General features: G+C 37.9%; 1 protein-coding gene across 4 annotated transcripts in view; it reads left to right on the top strand.

Annotated features, from left to right (window-relative positions):
* Nucleotides 1–19,927, top strand: part of IPO11 (importin 11) — a 217,511-nt gene extending 197,584 nt beyond the window's left edge. For all 4 annotated transcript variants that reach the window (XM_082725882.1, XM_082725880.1, XM_082725881.1 and 1 more), the window contains one exon: nt 18,563–19,927. In XM_082725882.1, the coding sequence (XP_082582008.1) occupies nt 18,563–18,727 (165 nt within the window). In that variant the 3' untranslated portion in view covers nt 18,728–19,927. The remainder of the gene's footprint in view (nt 1–18,562) is intronic.
* The last annotated feature ends 1,647 nt before the right edge of the window (nt 19,928–21,574 follow it).

The following is a 21,574-nucleotide window of genomic DNA, read 5'->3' as shown; positions in this document are numbered from 1 at the left end:
TTTAGATTTGTATCATTTCGTTTAATAGCTGTATTTGATAACATTCCATTGACTGGATCTGCTTCACATGCATATCTTAAGCAGCACTTTTTTTTTTCTTAGATTTTATTTATTTATTTGAGAGAGAGAGTGAGCACAACCAGAGGGAACAGGAGAAGGAGGCTCCTTGCTCAGCAGGGAACCCCATTCAGGGCTTGATCCCAGAACCCTGGGATCCAAAGACAGACACTTAACCGATTGAGGCACCCAGATGCCCCTTGAGCACCCCTTTGTATAGTTCAGAAACAACTGGGGGTTCCTGAAACTTTCAAGAGTATTATTATTGCATAACTGATATTATGAATCTGTAATATGAATTATGACAGTATTTACTATATTAAGGTATTATTTTCTTTTCATTTTGTGGACATTTTCACTGGTAGTGCAAAAACATTGGTGGATATACAAAGGCAGGTATAACTGTTGCCGCCTGGGCATCTGTAAAGGCAGTAGCAGCAAACTCTGCTAGTGGTTGTCATATTTTTTTACTACCATATACTCAGCAGGCTTTTTTGTTTGTTTTTTAAAGCCAGTTTCATTTAAGAATGTCTTTGATGAAGTAGTACAAACTACCAGTTTTATTAAATGGCCACTCTGTGTCACAGTGGGGATATTTCTGTGACGGTGGTTGTCTTTTGCAATAGAGTTGGGAGCTGAATGGAAGAGTGGCTGACAGATAAGCATTCAGACAAGTATTTAACATACATTTTCTCAAAAGCAGGCCTCTCACTTTAAGAAAAACAGCTAACAATTTAAATCGGTGTGTCCACTGGTAGCATGTGAGTTATTCCATGCCCTGGAGCGTACGATAATTAGAAAACAGTAACTTGTTGTTTAATGTACTTCTCTAATTATGAATGAGGCTGAGCATTTTCCAGATGTTTATAGTTCATTTATATTCCTATGTATGATGAATGACTTGTTCTTACCCCTCCCCCCATTTTTCTATTAGAAATTTTATTTGGTTCTTTGCTTTTGCTTTAAAATAAGAGTTTTCTGGGGCGCCTGGGTGGCTCAGTGGGTTAAAGCCTCTGCCATTGGCTCAGGTCATGATCCCAGGGATCGAGCCCTGCAGCGGGCTCTCTGCTCGGCAGGGAGCCTGGCCTGCTTCCTCTTTCTCTCTCTGCCTACTTGTGATCTCTCTCTGTCAAATAAATAAATAAAATCTTTAAAAAAAAATAAAATAAGAGTTTTCTGGTACATTGTATTTTCCAACAATATCCATACACCTCCTGTTCTACATGCTGTTCTTACAATGTTACTTTGACACTCTTTTTCATTCAGAGGTTGGGACTGCATTACCTGTCTTCAGAGTTGGTCAGTCTTAATGATGCTTTATGACTTCTGAGTCAGATCATAAGATAGAGCTTCCTCCATGTTCTCTAGGGGTACTTGTTAAAGGAAACCAGTACCAAGTGTCCACAAGGAGAATGTAGGTCTTATTTTCCCCAGCTGAGGTCCCTGACAACAGCTAGCCTTCACTGTAGACACATGAATGAGTGGAGTGACCCTGCAGATGATTCACCAAGATAGCGGCGCTCACCTTCAGTCTTCAAGTCTTCTTCGATGAAGCCCACAGATCATGGAGCAGAAACCATCCATCCTTAGTCTACTCCACAGAATTTATTAATATTAAGAAACAGTTGTTATTTTATGCCACCTAGTTAGGAGTAGTTTTCATTGGGCATTAATCAAAAACCTGAACAAGCTTTTGATGGATACAGAAATGAGCCCTTAATTCCTCATCTGTGTTTCATTCAGTTTGTTTTTGAGGGTTTTTTTTTAATAATATTTTTTTAGATTTTATTTATTTATTTGACAGAGATCACAAGTAGGCAGAGGCAGACAGAGAGAGGAGGAGGAAGTAGGCTCCCTGCTGAGCAGAGAGACCGATATGGGGCTCCATCCTAGGACCCTGGGATCATGACCTGAGCTGAGAGCAGAGGCTTTAACCCACTGAGCCACCCAGGCACCCCCAGTTTGTCTTTTGATTTTTGTTCTTTAAATCAGGAACAAAATTAAATTGATTAACTTTTCATTGTAAAGGAAAGTACACATTTTGTGGAACTGTGGGTCATGTCCCTGTGGGTAAATCATGGAGGGATTTTTATCAGATTTAGAGTGCCAGAGTTAGTCACAGAATGGTTTTGTCAGGGGTTCATTGATCAGAATTTCTAAACCATCAGAATTTGTTAGAAGACAGTCACTTGATTTTAACCCAAGTCCTTGTAGTCCCACTGTAGTCTCAGTTCCTCAGTTTTCTTGGAACACGTGATCTAAGTGAGCTGTGTTTAAAGAGTGTGGGTTTAGATTACTTGTCTTGCGTATCAGAGTTACATTAGCTTTTCTGTTTTCTGAGTCCTAGCACAGTCTTGCAAGTTGTGATCTTCATTTCACAGATAGGCTCTTATAGCTATCAGGGGGTCTCCTCACCTGCACCCCCATTTCATCAGACTCCTTTTCCAAAAGATGAATGTTAGTTTCTGGAGCGTGATCAGTCCAGATCTGCAGTGCTTTCGGAGAGGTCTCTATTATGTCAGGGAGTTTTCCGAGCTGGTGGTTTTCCTCTTGTCATCTGCAGTTTGCTCACTTTTGACTTTGTTTTCTCACTTTGGTTTCATCTGCCTCTGTGGTGTGCACGGAATGGCTGCCCCAGGCTAAGGAACATAATTTCCTTTGTTTTTATAGGTCTGTTTATTTCATTTAAACTTTTAATCCAGGGGTGTCTGGGAGGCTCGGTGAGTTAAAGCCTCTGCCTTCGGTAATGATCCCGGGGTCCTGGGATCGATCCCCGCATCAGGCTCCCTGCTCAGCGGGGAGCCTGCTTCCCCCTTTCTCTCTGCCTGCCTCTCTGCCCACTGGTGATCTCTTTCTGATAAATAAATTTAAAAAACTTAAAATAAAAAAAAACCTTTAATCTAAGTGGAATTTTTTTTTCTGAAAGAGTGAAGTAGTGTGTTTGCTTTTTTAGATATAGCTCAAACTAATCAAAACCCTGTCTTTTTCTACTGTTTGGAAGTGCCACCTTTATCAAGTTACCACACTGCCAGCTTTGCACAGATTTATTTCAGAGCTCCACATTACAGTCCATTATGACCTGCATATTTTGGTTACCATAGCCTAACTGTATATTTTCATACTATTGGTGATGTTGTGAAATTTTTTTACTTGCAAATTTATCATATAATTTTTAAGATAAAATTCACACTGGCTAAAAGAGTGAAAAGAATAAACACTAGCTGAAGAATTGTTTAAAAAATCTCTGTTGAAAATGGAAGTAATACTGGGCACCTGGGTGGCTCAGTTGGTTAAGCATCTTTGCTTAGGTAGTGATCCCAGGGTTCCAGGGTTGAGCCCTTTGTCAGGGTCCATGTTCAACAGGGAGTCTGCTTGTCCCTCTCCGTCTGCCCTTCCTTCCTTCCTTGTGCTGGCCCTCTCTCTCTCTCAAATAAATAAAATCTTTAGAAGAAGAGAAAAGAAAAAATGGGAGAAATGCTAATTGGGAAAACACCAAAAACAGTATTGTTTGAAAGTCAGAGGTGTAAAATTTTGGCTATTTTAATAATAAGAATCGCAGCTTTGTTTTCCTTTGAGGGTATTTTGTAGAACAATCTAGTAATACTCAAGCATGTTCTTTCAAATAACGCATTGAAAGTAATTGCTTTTTATGGTCTCAGCCTGCGATAATGACATCACTTATACCAAAAGCTGAGGGTTATTACCATGATTCAATGTCAAAAGAAGAAAACACAAGAAAGAACATGGCCCTTTACATTAACTGAAAACCACCTTAAAGTAGTTTAATTCTTCTGTATAGAGTGATATGTTAAAAAAAAATTACTTCTGCTGAAAGGGGATTTATTGAACTAAGGCATTTACTTATTAAATGGTTTGGATGTCATTGTATCCTAGCCACTTTAATTCATTTTTATCTGATCCCCCCAAGCAAGGTGAAATGATCCATGACAGACTTCAATGGTGCTTTGCACAGTTTTATACTTCCCTTATATCTCATATGTCATAATGTATGTGCCTATCATGTTAATAAGTCATCTGATTTGGGAACTGTGCCATTGAAATAAAGCACTTTAAAATAAAACATATAAAAGAGGAAATGTTTTGTTATAGAAACTATCCAGGTGTTGTGACTTTGTTTCAACTTAAACCTGAATTAATTTCTTTCTCTCCACTTTTTTCTGAGCTGCAAAAAACTGCAATGAAGAAACTAAAGAGTTTCTTTCTTTCTTTCTTTCTTTCTTTTTTTTTTTTTAAGATTTTTTATTTATTTGACAGATATCACAAATAGGTAGAGGGGGTGGGGGAAGCAGGCTGCCTGCTGAGCGGCTCCCCTGAGATCATGACCTGAGGCAAAGGCAGAGGCTTTAACCCACTGAGCCAGCCAGGCTCCCCAGTGAGTTTCTTTCTTAACCCATTATAGTGAAAGTAACTTTATGTCCTTCTGTGAGAGTTAAGTGGAGTTATATTTACTTCTAACGCAAACGGTAGGTACATGTTTAATAGGGGTTCTCAACTGAGTGTTACTTTATTCTTATACCTCACAGGGGACTTACAGCATTGTCTAAAGATATTCTTTTATTGTCACAAGGCTGAGAAGTACTATCGTAATTTAGTAGGTGGGAGCCAAGAATGCGGCTAAACATCCTACAGTACTCAGAATAAGAATAATATACTTCATTTCAATGACTGTTAGGTAGTGGCAGGAGTATCGCTTCAGAAACATTTATTTAGGTGTCTACTGTGTGCCAGATTAACAGCCAGGTTCTATAGGGCCTGCTGTGCCATATGATAAATGTGCTAGGAAAAATAATCCCTTTCATCCCCCAGAAAAGTCTGTGTCCCAATCCCTGGATCCTCTGAATATGTTATGTTTCCTATGCGTATGTTTTGTTACATTGCAAAGTAGAATTAAAGTGGCTCATCAGGTGATTGAGTGTAAGGGGGGAGCTTATCTTGGTGAGCCAGATGTAATTGTGAGAGTGTTTAAAAGTAGTGGAAGAGAGAGGTGGAAGAGAGGGTCAAAATGATGCAGTGTCAGAAAGACTCAACATGCTGTCACTTTGAAGACATAGGAAGACAGCCTCTAGATGCTTTTGGAAAGGACAGAAAAATGGGTTCTTCCCTAGGGCCTTCAGAAAGGAAGGCAGCCCTTGACTATAGTCCAGTGGGACTGTACTGGATTCCTAATCTATAAACTTGTAAAATAATAAATTTGTGTTAGTTGGGGCAGGTATAGAAAGCTAGAAATTCAGATTTCGTTTGGTAAGAATAGGGAGCCATCAGAAAGTTATCATCAAAGCAAAACCACTATGAGGTATTGCTCACACTTGTCAGAATGGCTAGATTGAAAATATAAGAAATAAAAAGGGGTGGTGAGCATGTGTAGCAAAAGTAACCTTTATGCACTGTTGGTGGGAATGAAAATTGGTGCAATCACTGAAAAAACAGTATGGAGGTCCCTCAAAAAATTAAAACTAGAAAGACCGTATGACCCATTAGTTCCACTATTGGGTATTTACCCAAAGAAAATGAAAACATTAATTTTAATTCAGAAAGATATATGCACTCCTGTTTTTATGCTACTAACTGTAGCATTATTTACAATAGAAAAGATACGGAAACAGCCCAAATGTCCAATAGATGAATGGATAAAGAAGATGTGGTGTATGTATATACAGTGGAATATTAACTCAGCTTTGAAAAAGAATGAAATTTTTGCATTTACAACAACATGGTCGGACCCAGAGGGTATAATGCTGGGCAAAGTAAGTCAGACTGAGAAAAATGAATAACATGATTTTACTCATCTATGGAGTCTCAGAAACTAACAAGTGATAACCAAAAGCAGAAACAGACCCATAAATACAGAGAACAAACTGACAGGGGTTTGGGCAAAATGGATGAAGGGGAGTGGTATATACAGGCTTCCAGGTGTGGATTGGAAGTCACGGGAGTGAAAGGCAAGCACAGGGAAAATATTCATTGGTACTGAAATAGTGCTGTATGGTGAGGACAGCAGTCATTTGAAACCAGTGTAACATTATGTGTCCACTGACATACCCAGTGAAAACATTGTCATCACAAGAGTGACTTGGTCAGATTTGTGTTCTAGGAAAAATTGTTGTACAGCCACATTCTACCACAAATGCTGTGACTGCATAAATAACAGTGGATCATAAATCTTCAGATATCGTTTGAATATGAATTTTGTATAAATCCCAAATTCCAGAAATACTATGTCCACATTTTCACTGTCACATCCACATTTTGTGGGTTTGAAGACTTTGTTTACCAGTAACTGTTACTGCTCCTTATTTCAAGCTGAAGTTACCCATGTAGATTACTGAATCACAGTTCCTCAGCATACTCAACGTATAAATTAGAGGAATTTTTTTTTTTTAAGAAAATGGACATTTTATAATGTGACTCATTTCTGTACTATAGGCTTTTCTTCTTTGTTTCCTTGTACTTTTCTACAAACTTTAAAATTGTTAACCATGGAGCTTCTCCATTAGTCTTTACCTTTCATCATCCCTAAGAAGCTGCCACCTGTGGTATCCATGGCATTGAAACTTTTTTTTCCTTCAGATTTTTATTTAAATTCTAGGTAGTTAACATATAGTGTAATACTGGTTTCAGAAGTAGAATTTAGTGACTCATGACTTACATGTAGTAAGTCATGTGGTACATAAGTCATAAGTCATGTGGTACATATACCACCCAGTGCTCCACAAGTGTCCTCCTTAATGCCCATCCCCCATCTAGCCCATCCACTACCCACCTCCCCTCCAGCAACCCTCAGTTTGTTTCCTAGAGTTCAGCATCTCTTATGGTTTGCCTACCTCTCAGCTTTCATCATATTTTATTTTTCCTTCCCTTCCCCTATGTTCACCTGTTTTCTTTCTTAAATTCTACATATGAGCGAAATCATATGGTATTTGTCTTTATCTGACTGACTTATTTCACTTAGCATAATACATTGTAGCTCCGTCCTTGTTGTTGCAAATGGCAACATTTCCTTCTTTTTTGGTGGCTGAATAATATTCCTCTGTGTCTGTGTGTGTGTACACACACCACATTTTCTTTATCCATTCATCCGTTGATGGACATTTGGGCCCTTTCCATAATTTGTTTGTTGTTGATAATGCTGCTATAGACATCGGGGTGCACATGCCCCTTTGAGTCACTATGTTTGCATCCCTTAGGTAAATACCTACTAGTGCAATTGCTGGGTTGTAGGATAATTTTATTTTTTACTTCTTGAGGAACCTCCATACCATTTTCTAGAGCAGCTGTACCAGCTTGCACTCCCACCAACAGTGTAAGAGGGTTTCCTTTTTTCTGCATCCTCACCAACATCTTTTGTTTCCTATGTTGTTAATTTTAGCCATTCTGGCAGATGTGAGTAAGGTGGCATCTCATTGTGGTTTTGATTTGTATTTCCCTGATAATGAGTGATGCTCAGCATCTTTTTGTTTCTGCTAGCCATCTGGATGTCTTCTTTGGAGAAGGGTCTATTCATGTCTTCTGCCCATTTCTTAACTGGATTATTTGGTTTTTGGGTGTTGAGTTTGATAAGTTCTTTATATATTCTGGATACTAGCCCTTTATCAGATGTGTCATTTGCACATATCTTCTCTCATTCTGCAGGTAGCCTGTTAGTTTTGTTGATTGTTTCTTTACTGTATAGAATCTTTTTATCTTGATGACATCCCATAGTTTTTTTTTTTTTTTTAATTGAACAGCTATAGATGCATGTTATAATGGTTGGATTTTGTTTTGTTCTGAGAGGGAGCATGCACACATAATGAGGGGTTGGGGTGCAGAGGGAAAGAGGGAGAGAGAATCACAAGCAGGCTCCATGCCCAGTTTGAGCCCAGATGTAGGACTCTATCTTATGACTCTGTGATCATGACCTGAGCCACAATCAAGAGCTGGTCACTCAACTGACTGAGGCACCTAGGCGTCCCTACACTACATAGTTTAAATCATGCATGAGGTCATGTCACGTACTCCAGCAAATTTAGGTTAAAGAGCCATAGAACAGTATTTCCCTTCCCAGAAATAGTGAGTTAATGCAGATCTTAAAATACCAGTTTCTTCAATGATTTTGATATGTCAGCAGATGGTCACAATAAAAAGTTTTTGTTCCCCCATTCATTCCCATTTTATTCTGTCATTTTTATAAATTATTGAGGTTTATGCTTTGATGAAATGATAATCCCCGTTTTTATTACTAAATGTTCTTGCCTTTGTAAGTTTCCTTTTGCCATTTCCTATTTATAGCCCTTTTTAACTTTTCATCTGATAGCTTAAGCTTATAAAGCATTTTATCAAAAAACTTGATATTCTCATAAGATGTACTCAGTGATCTCACTTCTTGGAACCATAGAGGCAGCTGGAGCAGTAAAGAGGTGTAAGGGAGCAGGTGTTTCCTATAATAGGGTGGCTCACACTTGTGACGTTGATTTTTCAATCCCTTTCATAACAGTATTGGCAGAAATAAGTGATATTCAGAAAACTCAATCTAAAGATGACATTTAAATTGTAAATAGAAAACTCAGCAAATTTTTCTTGTTTCTCTTTACCCTCTTTCCATTTTTTGTATCACCTGGAAACTAAACTTAACTGGATCAAGGCACACATTTCGTTTTATAGTATATTCTGTCACAGAATGGACTAACATGAGTATTGATGGTATTTCTGGAAAGGAAGTAGGATACAGGCACTACTGAGAAGTAATACATTTACATCTGTCTAATAAGTTTTTGTTTCCTAATTTAGAAACAGTGATTGCATACCCCTGAATATTCAGTTACACTTGGTTATGCAGTCATTTTATTTTGATAACATGAATGGAAGAAGGATATTTTTCAATTATTTATTAGTTTAGTGATGCATTAGAATTGATTTCTTTTAAATATTAGAGATACTCCATGAAGATCGTCCTTGATTTACTGCTGTAATTTATAGGATTCTAAAAATGCATCTATGTTTATAATATTTTTTTTTAAAGATTTTATTTATTCATTTGAGAGAGAGAGTGAGAGAGAGCATGAGCAAGGAGGAGAGGGAGAAGCAGGTTCCCCGCTGAGCAGGGACCTGGACATGGGACTTGATCCCAGGACCCTGGGATCACGACCTGAACTGAAGGCAGATGCTCAATCGATCGAGCCACCCAGGTGCCCCCATAATATATTTTTTTAAAGATTTTATTTATTTATTTGACAGAGAGAGAGAGAAACAGCACAAGGAGCAGGAGCAGCAAGGGGAGGAGGAGTAGCAGAGGGAGAGGGAGAAGCATGTTACCTGATGATCAGGGAGCCCAACACAGAGCTGTTATCTGAGCTTATGGCAGACACTTAACCAACTGAGCCACCTGGGTGCCCCAGATCACAACATTTTTAATGGTGCGAAATTTGTTGTATTCTCCTTAAACATTACCATTCTGTGGTATCTCATCATTCCTATCCTCTTCTGAGTAAACTGATGCTAAGAATAGCCTGTGGTGGTCTTGGGATCTTACATGTTTAGTTGAATCCAGAACTGAACAATATAATCACAGGCACTAAACTTAATTTAGTGCCTGTAAATAGAAATAAAATTACATACTTTATGTAAATAAAATTATGTAAACATAATTATAGGCACTAAACCTAATTTAGTGCCTATAAATAAAAATTCTTAAAAAAAAATAAATTTGGGCGCCTGGGTGGCTCAGTGGGTTAAGTGTGTATTGCTGATACTAACTAGCAATAACCAGTTAGGAAAAGCAGGCAAAATAAAGGTCCCCTACAGATTTGTATTTTACTTACCTTGTGATGTGGGGAATCCTTTGGAATTCTAGAGTCAAAAACTACAATAAAAAAAGGCATCAAACTTTTGGTTGGTGAGAGAAAAAAAAAAAAGGTGGGGGGGACATTGCCACTGCCTTATTTGCCTACAGTAAAGCGAAAGGACCTCATAAATGTCTCATTGGAACCAAAAGAGAAAAGGAGAAAGGAAAAAGGAAGTCCTGAAGAGTTTATAGAATATGGGGTTGTATATGGGAATTATGTTTATAAGGACTTAGAATTACTGATTTAGAGGTTTTATTTTGAAATGTTGTATGTTTTATTTAGTCTGTTACCATATTTATTTTAATGAATATGAAGATATCTGTAAAGATTTTATTGGGCTTACTTGAAGTTTCAGTCCTCAAAACTGTTTTTTTCAGAATTTTCTATAGCACTCTTTCTCTTAAATATACATCAGATTATTGTGAGCTTTTAAAAATTCTAGTGCCTTTTGAAAGAATCAATACGATCTATAAACCATTGGCCACACTAATCCAAAAGAAAAGAGAGAAAGCGTAAATTCATAAAATTATGAATGAAAAGGGAGAGATCAGAACTAACACCAAGGAAGTAGAAACAATCATCAGACGTTATTATCAACAGTTATATGCCAATAAGCTAAGCAACCTAGATGAAATGGATGCATTCCTGGAAAACTATAAACTCCCAAAATTGAACCAGGAAGAAATTGACAACCTGAATAGACCGATATCTAGTAACGAGATTGAAGCAGTGATCAAAAACCTCCCAAAAAACAAGAGCCCAGGACCTGACAGATACCCTGGGGAATTCTACCAAACATTCAAAGAAGAAATAACACCTGTTCTCCTGAAGCTGTTTCAAAAAATTGAAGCAGAAGGAAAACTTCCAGACTCTTTCTATGAAGCCAGCATTACCCTGATTCCCAAACCAGGCAAAGACCCTACCAAAAAGGAGAATTTCAGACCAATATCACTGATGAATATGGATGCTAAGATTCTCAACAAGATCCTAGCAAACAGGATCCAACAGCACATTAAAAAGATTACCCACCATGACCAGGTAGGATTCATCCCTGGGCTACAAGGATGGTTCAACATTCGCAAATCAATCAATGTGATAGAACAAATTAACAGGAGAAGAGAGAAGAACCACTTGGTCCTCTCAATTGATGCAGAAAAAGCATTTGACAAAATCTAGCATCCGTTCCTGATTAAAATGCTTCAAAGTATAGGGATAGAGGGAACATTCCTGAACTTCATCAAATCTGTGAAAGACCCACAGCAAATATCATCCTCAATGGGAAAAAGCTTGCAGCCTTCCCGTTGAGATCAGGAACAAGACAAGGATGCCAACTTTCACCACTCTTGTTCAACATAGTATTAGAAATCCTAGCAACAGCAATCAGACAACAAAGAGAAATAAAAGGTATCCAAATTGGCAATGAAGAAATCAAACTCTCTCTCTTCACAGATGACATGACTCTTTATATGGAAAACCCAAAAGACTCCACCCAACTCATACAGCAATTCAGCAACGTGGCAGGATACAAAGTCAATGTACAGAAATCATTGGCTTTCTTATACACTAACAATGAAAATACAGAAAGGGAAATTAGAGAATCGATTCCATTTACTATAGCACCAAGAACCATAAGATACCTAAAAATAAACCTAACTAAAGAGGTAAAGGATCTGTACTCAAGGAACTACAGAACACTCATGAAAGAAATTGAAGAAGACACAAAAAGATAGAAGAACATTCCATGTTCTTGGATCGGAAGAATAAACATTGTTAAAATGTCTGTACTGCCTAGAACAATCTATACTTTTAATGCCATTCGGATCAAAATTCCACCGGTATTTTTCAAAGAGCTGGAGCAAATAATCCAAAAATTTGTCTGGAACCTAAAGAGAACCCGAATTGCTAAGGAAATGTTGAAAAACAAAAATAAAACTGGGGGCATCACGCTACCTGATTTCAAGCTTTACTACAAAACTGTGATCACCAAGACAGCATGATACTGGTATAAAAACAGACACATAGACCAGTGGAACAGAGTAGAGAGCCCAGATATGAACCCTCAACTCTATGGGAAAATAATCTTCAACAAAGCAGGAAAAAAGATACAGTGGAAAAAAGACAGTCTCTTCAATAAATGGTGCTGGGAAAACTGGACAGCTATATGTAGAAGAATGAAACTCGACCATTCTCTTACACCGTACACAAAGATAAACTCAAAATGGATAAAAGACCTCAACGTGAGACAGGAATCCATCAGAATCCTAGAGGAGAACATAGGCAGTAATCTCTTCGATATCAGTCACAGCAACTTCTTTCAAGATATGTCTCCAAAGGCAAAGGAAACAAAAGCAAAAATAAACTTTTGGGACTTCAAAATCAAAAGCTTCTGCACAGCAAAGGAAACAGTCAAGAAAACGAAGAGGCAACCCGCGGAATGGGAGAAGATTTTTGCAAATGACAGTACAAACAAAAGGTTCATATCCAGGATCTATAATGAACTCCTCAAACTCAACACACACAAAACAGACAGTCATATCAAAAAATGGGCAGAAGATATGAACAGACACTTCTCCAATGAAGACATACAAATGGCTATCAGACACATGAAAAAACGTTCATCACTAGCCCTCAGGGAGATTCAAATTAAAACCACATTGAGATATCACCTTACACCAGTTAGAATGGCCAAAATTAGCAAGACAGGAAACAACATGTGTTGGAGGGGATGTGGAGAAAGGGGAACCCTCTTACACTGTTGGTGGGAATGCAAGTTGGTGCAGCCTCTTTGGAGAATAGTGTGGAGATTCTTCAACAAATTAAAAATAAAGCTTCCCTATGACCCTGCCATTGCTCTACTGGGTATTTACCCCAAAGATACAGATGTAGTGAAAAGAAGGGCCATCTGTACCCTAATGTTTATAGCAGCAATGGCCATGGTCGCCAAAGTGTGGAAAGAACCAAGAAGCCCTTCAACAGACGAATGGATAAGGAAGATGTGGTCCATGTACACTATGGAGTATTATGCCTCCATCAGAAAGGATGAATACCTAATTTTTGTAGCAACATGGACAGGACTGGAAGAGATTATGCTGAGTGAAGTAAGTCAAGCAGAGAGAGTCAATTGTCATATGATTTCACTTATTTGTGGAGCATAACAAAAAGCATGGAGGACATGGGGAGTTAGAGAGAAGGGGGTGGGAGTAAATTGGAAGGGGAGGTGCATTTTTGTCATATGTGCACTGTCATTTTTATCTCATGAAGTCTGGTTCCCAGTCATTCAGACCTAGCATTGTAAAACAGCTCCTTTACTCACAAGTTCATCATATGGAAACCATGGTCTAAATTCCTCAGTGGACAGCTACAACAGGGATGATAAAAATCTTGCCGGCTACCTTGGAATTTGAGTTCCACACTGGGTTTAATTAGTGAGGAAATTTGCATTGCTGAGCGCTATTGATGAGATGGGTTCTGATTGGCATCTAGAGGACTCAAACTCTTAAGTCTCTAAATTAGGAGGGTTTACATCCAACAGATTTTAGAGATTTAGATGTAGCTATATTTCAGAAATTTACAGTTCCCCGTTGTGAAACAATGAGAGATCAAAAAGGGGAATTTTAAGGCAAAGATCAAACCAAGGAACTTTTGAAGACTACATGGTGAAATACATTGTTGTAGGCAAATTTTCCTTTAAGATTTTTGTTGCATAGCTAGTGTGGTTATACATATTCTGCCAGCTTTCATGGAAAGTATATGACTATTACAAAAATCTTTTGTATATTTAAAGGTAGGAAACTTTTTCTCTCTAGCAAAATTCCAACAGAAATAACTTTACAGAAAATAATTTCTGAAAAATTACCATGGGTATAGGGAGGCTTATAAAATGAACAGTGATATGATACTCCCCATAACCTAAGAAAAATAAAGGATTCAGCTATGTGAATTCCTGCTGGGTAAAATTGCTGATTTAATGCAGTGAAATATTTTTTAGCTTTAAGAACTCAAAATCTCAAAGAACAAGAAATGTACATCCTGTAAGTGGCACCACAGGAGCTAAAAATCCTATACCAACTTGAAAACTAACCATCTTACGGATCGAGGCAAATGTCAGAAGGCTATAATTACCAACAGAGGAACCTGAGACAGTTCAACCAGAACCATTCTGTCTTAAAGTAATAATTTCACTGTCAAGGAGTACCAAACTACTTGCTTATTAAAATCCAGTGTATGGACTTTTGAAGTGAGTTAGGCTATTAGCACTTAATTTATTTGGCATTGCCCTGGAGTCAGGATTTCTGGGTAATTATCTTCTAATAACAGAAATCTATTATAAGGTTCTAATTTTATCTTAACCATTTTAATGGAAATATTTCTTAAATGATCATGTACTTTTTGTGGAGCATGAGAATGGGGGTTAGGCATATGGAAGTAGTAGAAAGAGAACAAAACCAGGAATTTGGAGGTGTGTATTCTGGTTCTTTTGATGTCATTAACTTGAGAAAAATCAACCTTGAATGTTACTCAAAGCCTAGAGACCTAATTTTTTTCTCATTTCAAAAATGAACATGCTCGCCTTGCTGCTTAGATGTTGTATAATTGAACATTTGTGAAGTTAATTGAGGTGTCTAGGGCAGGTTGTACCCACACCAAATGACCACAGAAAGATGCACTTTTAAAATTTCTTTAAATAACTTATAAAATTTGTTTGTCATCTTCCTTGCTAGTTTTCCTTTTGTAGCCTGTGCTTCTGTTGACTTATCTGTGAAATCTTGGCCAAGGCGAATGGCATGAAGCTTTTTCCCTTAGGAGCCTTATGTTTAAGTTTTACTCATTTGAGCTGGTTTTTTGTGTGGCGAAATATAAGGATTTCATTCTTTTTCATTTGGATATCTGGTTTTCTAAACACCATTTGTCGAAGAGACTATCCTTTCTTCATTGTCTACTTTTAGTACCCTTGTTGAAGGTCATTTGGCTATATATGTGTGACATTATTTCTGGACTTTTTTTTTGTTAACTGTTCTGTATATCCTATATAGTACCTGGAATCCTACTCAGAGCAATTAGGCAAGAAAAAGAAATGAAAGCATGCAAATTGCAAAGGTAGGAGAAAAATTGTCCCTTTTTGCAGATGACATGATCTTGTATATAGAAAAAAGCTAAGAACCTATTTTTAAAAACTCCTGGAGATAATAAATAAATTCAATCAGTTGTATTTTATATACTAAATGAACAATCTGAAGAGGAAATTAAGAAAACAAATCTCACGTATGGCAGCATCAAAAGAATAAAAGACTTAAGCATAAATTTAACTAAAGAAGTGAAAGACGTACACTGAAAATTACAAAACATTGATGAAAGGAATTAAGATGTAAGCAAATAGATACTTATATTCATGGGTTGGAGGACTTTATATTAAGATGTCCATACTACCTAAGGCCATCTTCAGATTCATTGCAATTCCTGTTGAAATTCCAGTGACGTTTCTTACAGAAATAGAAAACATAGTTCTAAAATTCATAGGAACCATGAAAAACATTGAGTAGCCAAAACAGTCTTAAAAAAGAACAGAACTTGGGAAGCATCTTTCTGCTTTCACAACTGATCACAAAGCCACAGTAATTAAGACAGTATGGTACTGGCGTAAAGAGAGGTGCCCTTTTTATTCTGGAACAGTTTTAGGTTTCCGGGGAAGTAGCAGAGGTAGCTCTCCTCATGTGCTCCTCATTCAGTTTTCCCTCATGTCAGCATGTTACGTTACCAGGGCACGTTTGTCTAAGTTGAGAAACCGACGCTGGTGCATTACTGTGTAGTACCGACCAGGCTTTATTTAGGTACCACCCAGTTTCTCAGTAATGCTGTTAGTTGCAGGATACGATCCAGAGTACCACACGGCACGCCTAGCCTGGGTCTGTTTTGAAGAGTTTGCTGTCTCTTCTCATTATTGCCAGTGTTTCAGTGTTGTCAGAGGAGCCTCAATACTGTTTCCTTTGTTTTTTCTGTAGAAGGTTTTTATCTTTTCACATTTGTAGATCTGAGCAAACTTACACCAGATAATCACGCTGTTGGAAATGAGTGGAAAAGAAGAGTAAACAGTTTCTGATTTTGTAAGATTCTTTGGTGATTAACTTGTTTCAACTTGGGCCTGTACGTACCAAACTGTTTTGGTCATTTACCTTCAGGAAGTTAATTGCATGGCTCCCACTGTATTCTTGGTGTTTGCGGTTACCATATCACTGAGCTCTCTGGTTTGTGATGTGTTGCTGTCCGTGTCCCCCACTCACAACATCTTGTGAAGCTAGAGCGTCACGACCAGAATATTAGCATGAATAAGAACCAAGGTTGAGGCATTTCCATTGCTCCGAAGACCTCTGTGTTGCCCTTTTCCCTCCTGCCCTCGACACCTCCTTTTGGTTATGAGTGATTTTTTTTTTAATTGAAATCTGTACATTTTTTGGTATTACTAGATTCTGAATCTTACTAAACCATCTGTTTTAGCTGCCTTCTTTTGACACTGCTTTGACAAAAGTGGCTGTTCCATTTGGTTACCGCCAGGAGGGTCCAGAAGGCTGGGTTCCTCACTAGGCTTCCACTCATAGATTTCTTCAAAAGAAAGTATTAGTAGCTGTGATGAATGAATTTCTACAACAAGCCAAAATAGACATTTATTTGATAATGTGATCTTTTTAGCTAAGAAAAACTTGTTTTTTTAAAAGATTTTTTAAATATATGCATTTGGAGATTCTGTATTTTTTTTTTCTTCCTTCTTCCTTCCACAGCTTTCCTTCCATAGGAGACTAATGCTTTTAATCTTTGCATGACTGATGAACATACTTAAAAAAATTATACTGTTATAGTGGTATGCCATATCTGGTGGATACTGATACTATGATAGTTTTCCTTTTTATTAATCTGTTGAAAATTAAAGGATCGAGATTTGGTAAGTTAACTGCTAGCAGTTTTTTATAGCCAAGGGAAAGCGTTTAAAGCACTCTTCCCAGCTCATTTCAGAAGTTGGAGTCACTTGTTCGAACATCAATTTCAAGCTCAGTTCTGTTTCTCTCATATTGTAGCAGATGGTTTGTTACAGATAATTCATGGTATTTCAACAAAGCGCACATCCCCTTTAGCAAGAGATCTCTTGCACTTTAGTTAAAATAATACCGAACATTATTGCATTTTGCTTAAGAGAGCAAATATTTGTAAAAGTTCATCTTCCGTTTTTGTGCATTTTGTACAGTGATATCTTTAGTCTTATGAAGGCAGGGCTTTGTGTTTAGAGCTCTTCTTAATGTTCTCTCTCCTGTCCACCTTCCGTGAGGACTGAATTCATCCTTGCCTTGGATTTATCGTCTGGATTTGTCACCTAAGGCATTTAATTTCAAATTCATGCCACTTTTGTCCCTGTCTCTCAGTTATATTTTCCACTTGTGGTAATTATTTTCAAATTTCTTTACATTGCCCAAACAGCAGATGTGATCCAGCTACCTCATCTACCTAAAATAAAATTGAGAATCAGTAAGGAAAAGAAGAATTTCTGTGCAGCCATACTGGGCACACAAGCTCATGTTCTTTACGTAAGCCTTGCAGATATCCACCTTTATTGATGATGAGAGAAATGTACGGCTTGAAGTAGGGTGTGTTATTTTTCACTTCTTAAATGATAAAGAATTTAAATAGTAATACCAGTGTTAGAAACAGTGTCACTATCTGAAAACTCTCATACCTTTTAAATTTGCACTCACCATAGGAAAAGCAACTTGATAATACGTATCAGGAATCATAAAATTGCCTGTGTTCTTTAGTAATCCTTCAAAAGTAGAGCTAGGTATAAGGAAATAATCTGAAACGTAGAGAACAGCACTCGTGATAGATTATTTGGCAGTATTAGAATTATATTGATACCATGATTATTTCAACATGCCTTCAACAAAAAATTATGACATAAATAGATACAGAATTCTTAAAATGTGTTGGAGTGGAGTCTTTGGGTGATAGTATAAATTTAAAGACTCACACACATGGTCTATATGTATGTGTGCCTCACGCACAGAAAAGACAAAGGAGGCCACGGTGTTTTCTGTTGTGATCCTTGTCATTAGGAAGTGGAATGGTGGGTTACTTTTCATTCTGTTTCTTCTGATTTCCAGATATCCCAGAGGGAGAGAAGTATGTGTTTGTTTTGTTTTTGAAATCTGTTTTTCTTTATTCTTTTTCTTTCTCTTTTTCTCTTAACCAGAAGCATATATATGAGTGTCAGTAGCATAGCAGTGCAGGAGAGGGCAGGGTTTCCTCCATCCATCCTGAGGGCCACCCCAGGTTACCCCAGGAGCACCTAGTCTGCCTGCGAGGAAGCCCAGACCGTTGTGTTTAAGTGCTCTGCGGCATGTTCTGTCTATCAGGTTTTGATTCTTTACATGGATGAACCCTGAACTGTTGCAAAATTGGGCTCATCAGATAACTTAGGCTCAGAGGCCCTAGGGAACTGAGGCTAGACAGACTGAATGAACTCTCTGGCAGACTTCTCTGCAGTGGGACTCTTTGAGGCTCTCTTGTAAGCAGGGAGGCAGAAGCAGTTGTGTTGCTGCAGAGGTGATGACCAAGCCTTGCATTTGCAGGGAGGAGGGACGTGTTCTGCCTCTCTAACGTTCTGTGGCTCCTCTGTCTTGCAGCTGGCCCTGAAGGACCCAGTCCACACAGTGTCGTTGCAGCAGTTTATCTACGAGAAGCTTAAGGCACAGCAAGAGCTCCTGGGAGAGCAAGGCTTCCAGTCCCTCATGGAGACGGTGGACACAGAGATTGTCACCCAGCTGCAGGAGTTTTTGCAGGGTTTCTGAGAGCACATAGCCCAGCCTGCCGTCTGTGTGTGAGAGCCTGCTGAGGCGATGACAAAATCCCTTGTATATTACAAAGAAGTGAAGACCGTGCATTTTTACCACAAAATTGAATAAATGTAAATCCCGCACAACTAAAATCACAAACCTATTCCTCAAAAGAATTTAATTTTATATTTCAGAGGGGCCCTGTGTTTACTAGATATAGATTTGATGACACTAGCTGCTTAGTTTTCTGTTAAGAGAGGAAACTGTGCTGACCTTTTAATCATGTGCTCTTAACACTTGAGAAGATGAAGGTTAACGTCTGCGATGTCGTTCTGCAACCAGAATTAGTATTAATTTGGCTGCTTTATCCCTTTTTTAAGCTAATGAAACTGCAAGTTTGAAAGATGACAAAGCTGCTCAGATGATGCAATTAAAGAAATTTGTGCACCAGCCAAAAATATATAAATAGTGACAAATATATATTATTGAGGTTATCTTCCAAGGGAGTTGTTTTCATCTGACATAGAAAATGTGTTTTATCAAATGCTTTTGTTTTTATTTTACTAATTTGATACAAAAAATTAGTAAAGGGATTTTTTTCTCATTTTATTTTCAGTAATTACATTTAGTCTTTAAATGCCTATTGTAAGGCCTGCTTCGGAAGGGAACCTGTGGTACTGCGGTGTTGGGTGGGAGACCTCAGGTCGTGATTTGGCGCTGGCTTCTTTATTACTCCTGAAGGTCAGAACCGCTGTGAGCCCCCAGAAGCCCCGGGCAGCCTGCAAACTTTCTATGCTGTGATGCAGCGGTGACTGGCCGCACTTACCTATCCCAGGCTCCTCACCACGGGCCGCATCAGGGCTGCAGGATTATGGGTGCACCTCGCAGGACCCAGCAGCAATTTTCAGAGTACCAACACTTCACGTGACACGTCTTCCTTCCTTATTCCGCCAACACACAGTACCAAAAAAGGGGAAAAAAGAGAAAATAAAGCCTTACTTTGTTTTACTTGCCATTTATTGTAAGGAACCTTTAAAGGAAATACTCAAAAGCAAGGTTGGAAAATGTCTGATCTTTCTATAGAAAGTTCGGTACAGTATGTGACTGCAGGAAACCCACTGCCCCTTTGTAAGCTGTGGAACCCAGAATGTATGGAAATATATGGTGTTTTCAGCAAGAGAGAAAATATGGTCCAAATTAAATTTTCCAAAGATACCTTTGATTTGTCTGATTATTTTTCCCCCTCCAAGAAAAACGAATTTGTAAAAATTGCCCCATGGATTTGAAAGGGATGTTTTCTTTCACACTGTGGGTGTTGGCTCTCCCCTGGTAGGTGATGGTGACGTATGTAGCAAACCCTAATTATTACTATTTTAGTTTCTCTTTTCATTTAAAGACTTAAAACTTCTTTAATATGATATTTCTTTATCATTTTTAAGACAGATCTAAAACAAACAATTTCTTTTTGTTGATGCCATTATTTTCATTTAGGGCACTATTCCCAACGTTATCAGAAATTCTCAAATGTGCTCCAGTTTTTCAGTTACAGTAGAATAACTCATCTTTCCAGTTCCTGACAGATTTTGTTATAGTGTTATAGAAAATACTACTAAAATAGCTACGTTGCAGAAACAGTAAAAAACTTACCTCAGGGAAAGAGTTTGGTTCATTTTTTTATACTGAAATGTTTAAAATAGGCTTTAAGTAGGAACATTACATTACTTAAGTAAGGGACATTAAGTAGGAAATGTTTAACATAGCTTAGGGGAAAAAAATCATGTGTCTTGATATTTTAAGTGCATAATTAGGCATAAAATACGAGTATTGATTTATAGAATTCTGTTCATTTGTGCAGCCTTATAGCAAACACATTAAGTTTTGGACAAATGAGTTAACTCATCCAGGCCTCTAATTGAACTGTGGCTGCTGATACAAGGTAATAATCATTTCTATTCCATAAATATAGCTTCTTTTCTCTTTATCTTATGTTCCAGAGACTTCTTCATTCCTCTAACAAAGGCCCATGTGGCCAACAATAACATTTCAAAGTTTTTATTATAAGTGGTTCCTTGTCCATCCAGTCATTTTAGAGAAATCACATCATTGCATGTTAAACACTCAAGTTTAGTGTTCCCTTGAGAAATCTTCACCTTAGATCTTTATTTTACCTATTCCTTTATTTAGCACATAATTATTAAAGTTTCTGTTTTGTGCCATGGTGCTATGCTAAATTCTGGAGTTAGAACAGGGTACTTATACCTTATGAAATTTTATAATTCAGTGGGAACACATACTTGCCAACATGTTAAAAAGTAGTTGTTCTAATGGAAACGTACATTCTGGAGCAACAGGAGTGCGGGGAAGAGAATGTATAATTTGATATGTATTTTAAAACTACCCTGAAACAGCGTAGTTTGGCGAAGTTATGTAGAAGGTAGTGGCATTATGCCGGAACTGGGATGCTCTGATTTCAGACTCAGACTCCTTGAAATTACTCTGACATGCGGTATCATCTGTGAGATCCTGGAAATGTTAAGAGCTCGACAGCCTCACAACTAATCCCTCGTTCCACGAATTAAAACATCAGTCTGACCCATTAAGGGTAGTGGTCTTCTGCCCTGCTTCTTCAAACCTTATAAATCCCACATGAATAGAAACTTAAAAGTTGTTGGAAAAGTGATAAAAGGAAGACAAGCGGTACATGTGCAAAAAACAAACTTTCTTCCCTCAACTTACAAAAATGTTGTAGTCTACAGAAGCATTGAGAGAATAGTGTAATGACCAACAGCTTGGTCTTTATCTGGCTTCACCAAACTCTTTAAACTTTAATACATTCTACACACACACACACTATATACATAT

The sequence above is a fragment of the Mustela nivalis genome (assembly GCF_964662115.1).
Source record: "Mustela nivalis genome assembly, chromosome: 3".
Lineage (NCBI taxonomy): Eukaryota > Metazoa > Chordata > Mammalia > Carnivora > Mustelidae > Mustela > Mustela nivalis.
Note: the sequence above shows the minus strand (reverse complement) of the source record. Positions and strands in the feature narration are given on the sequence as shown.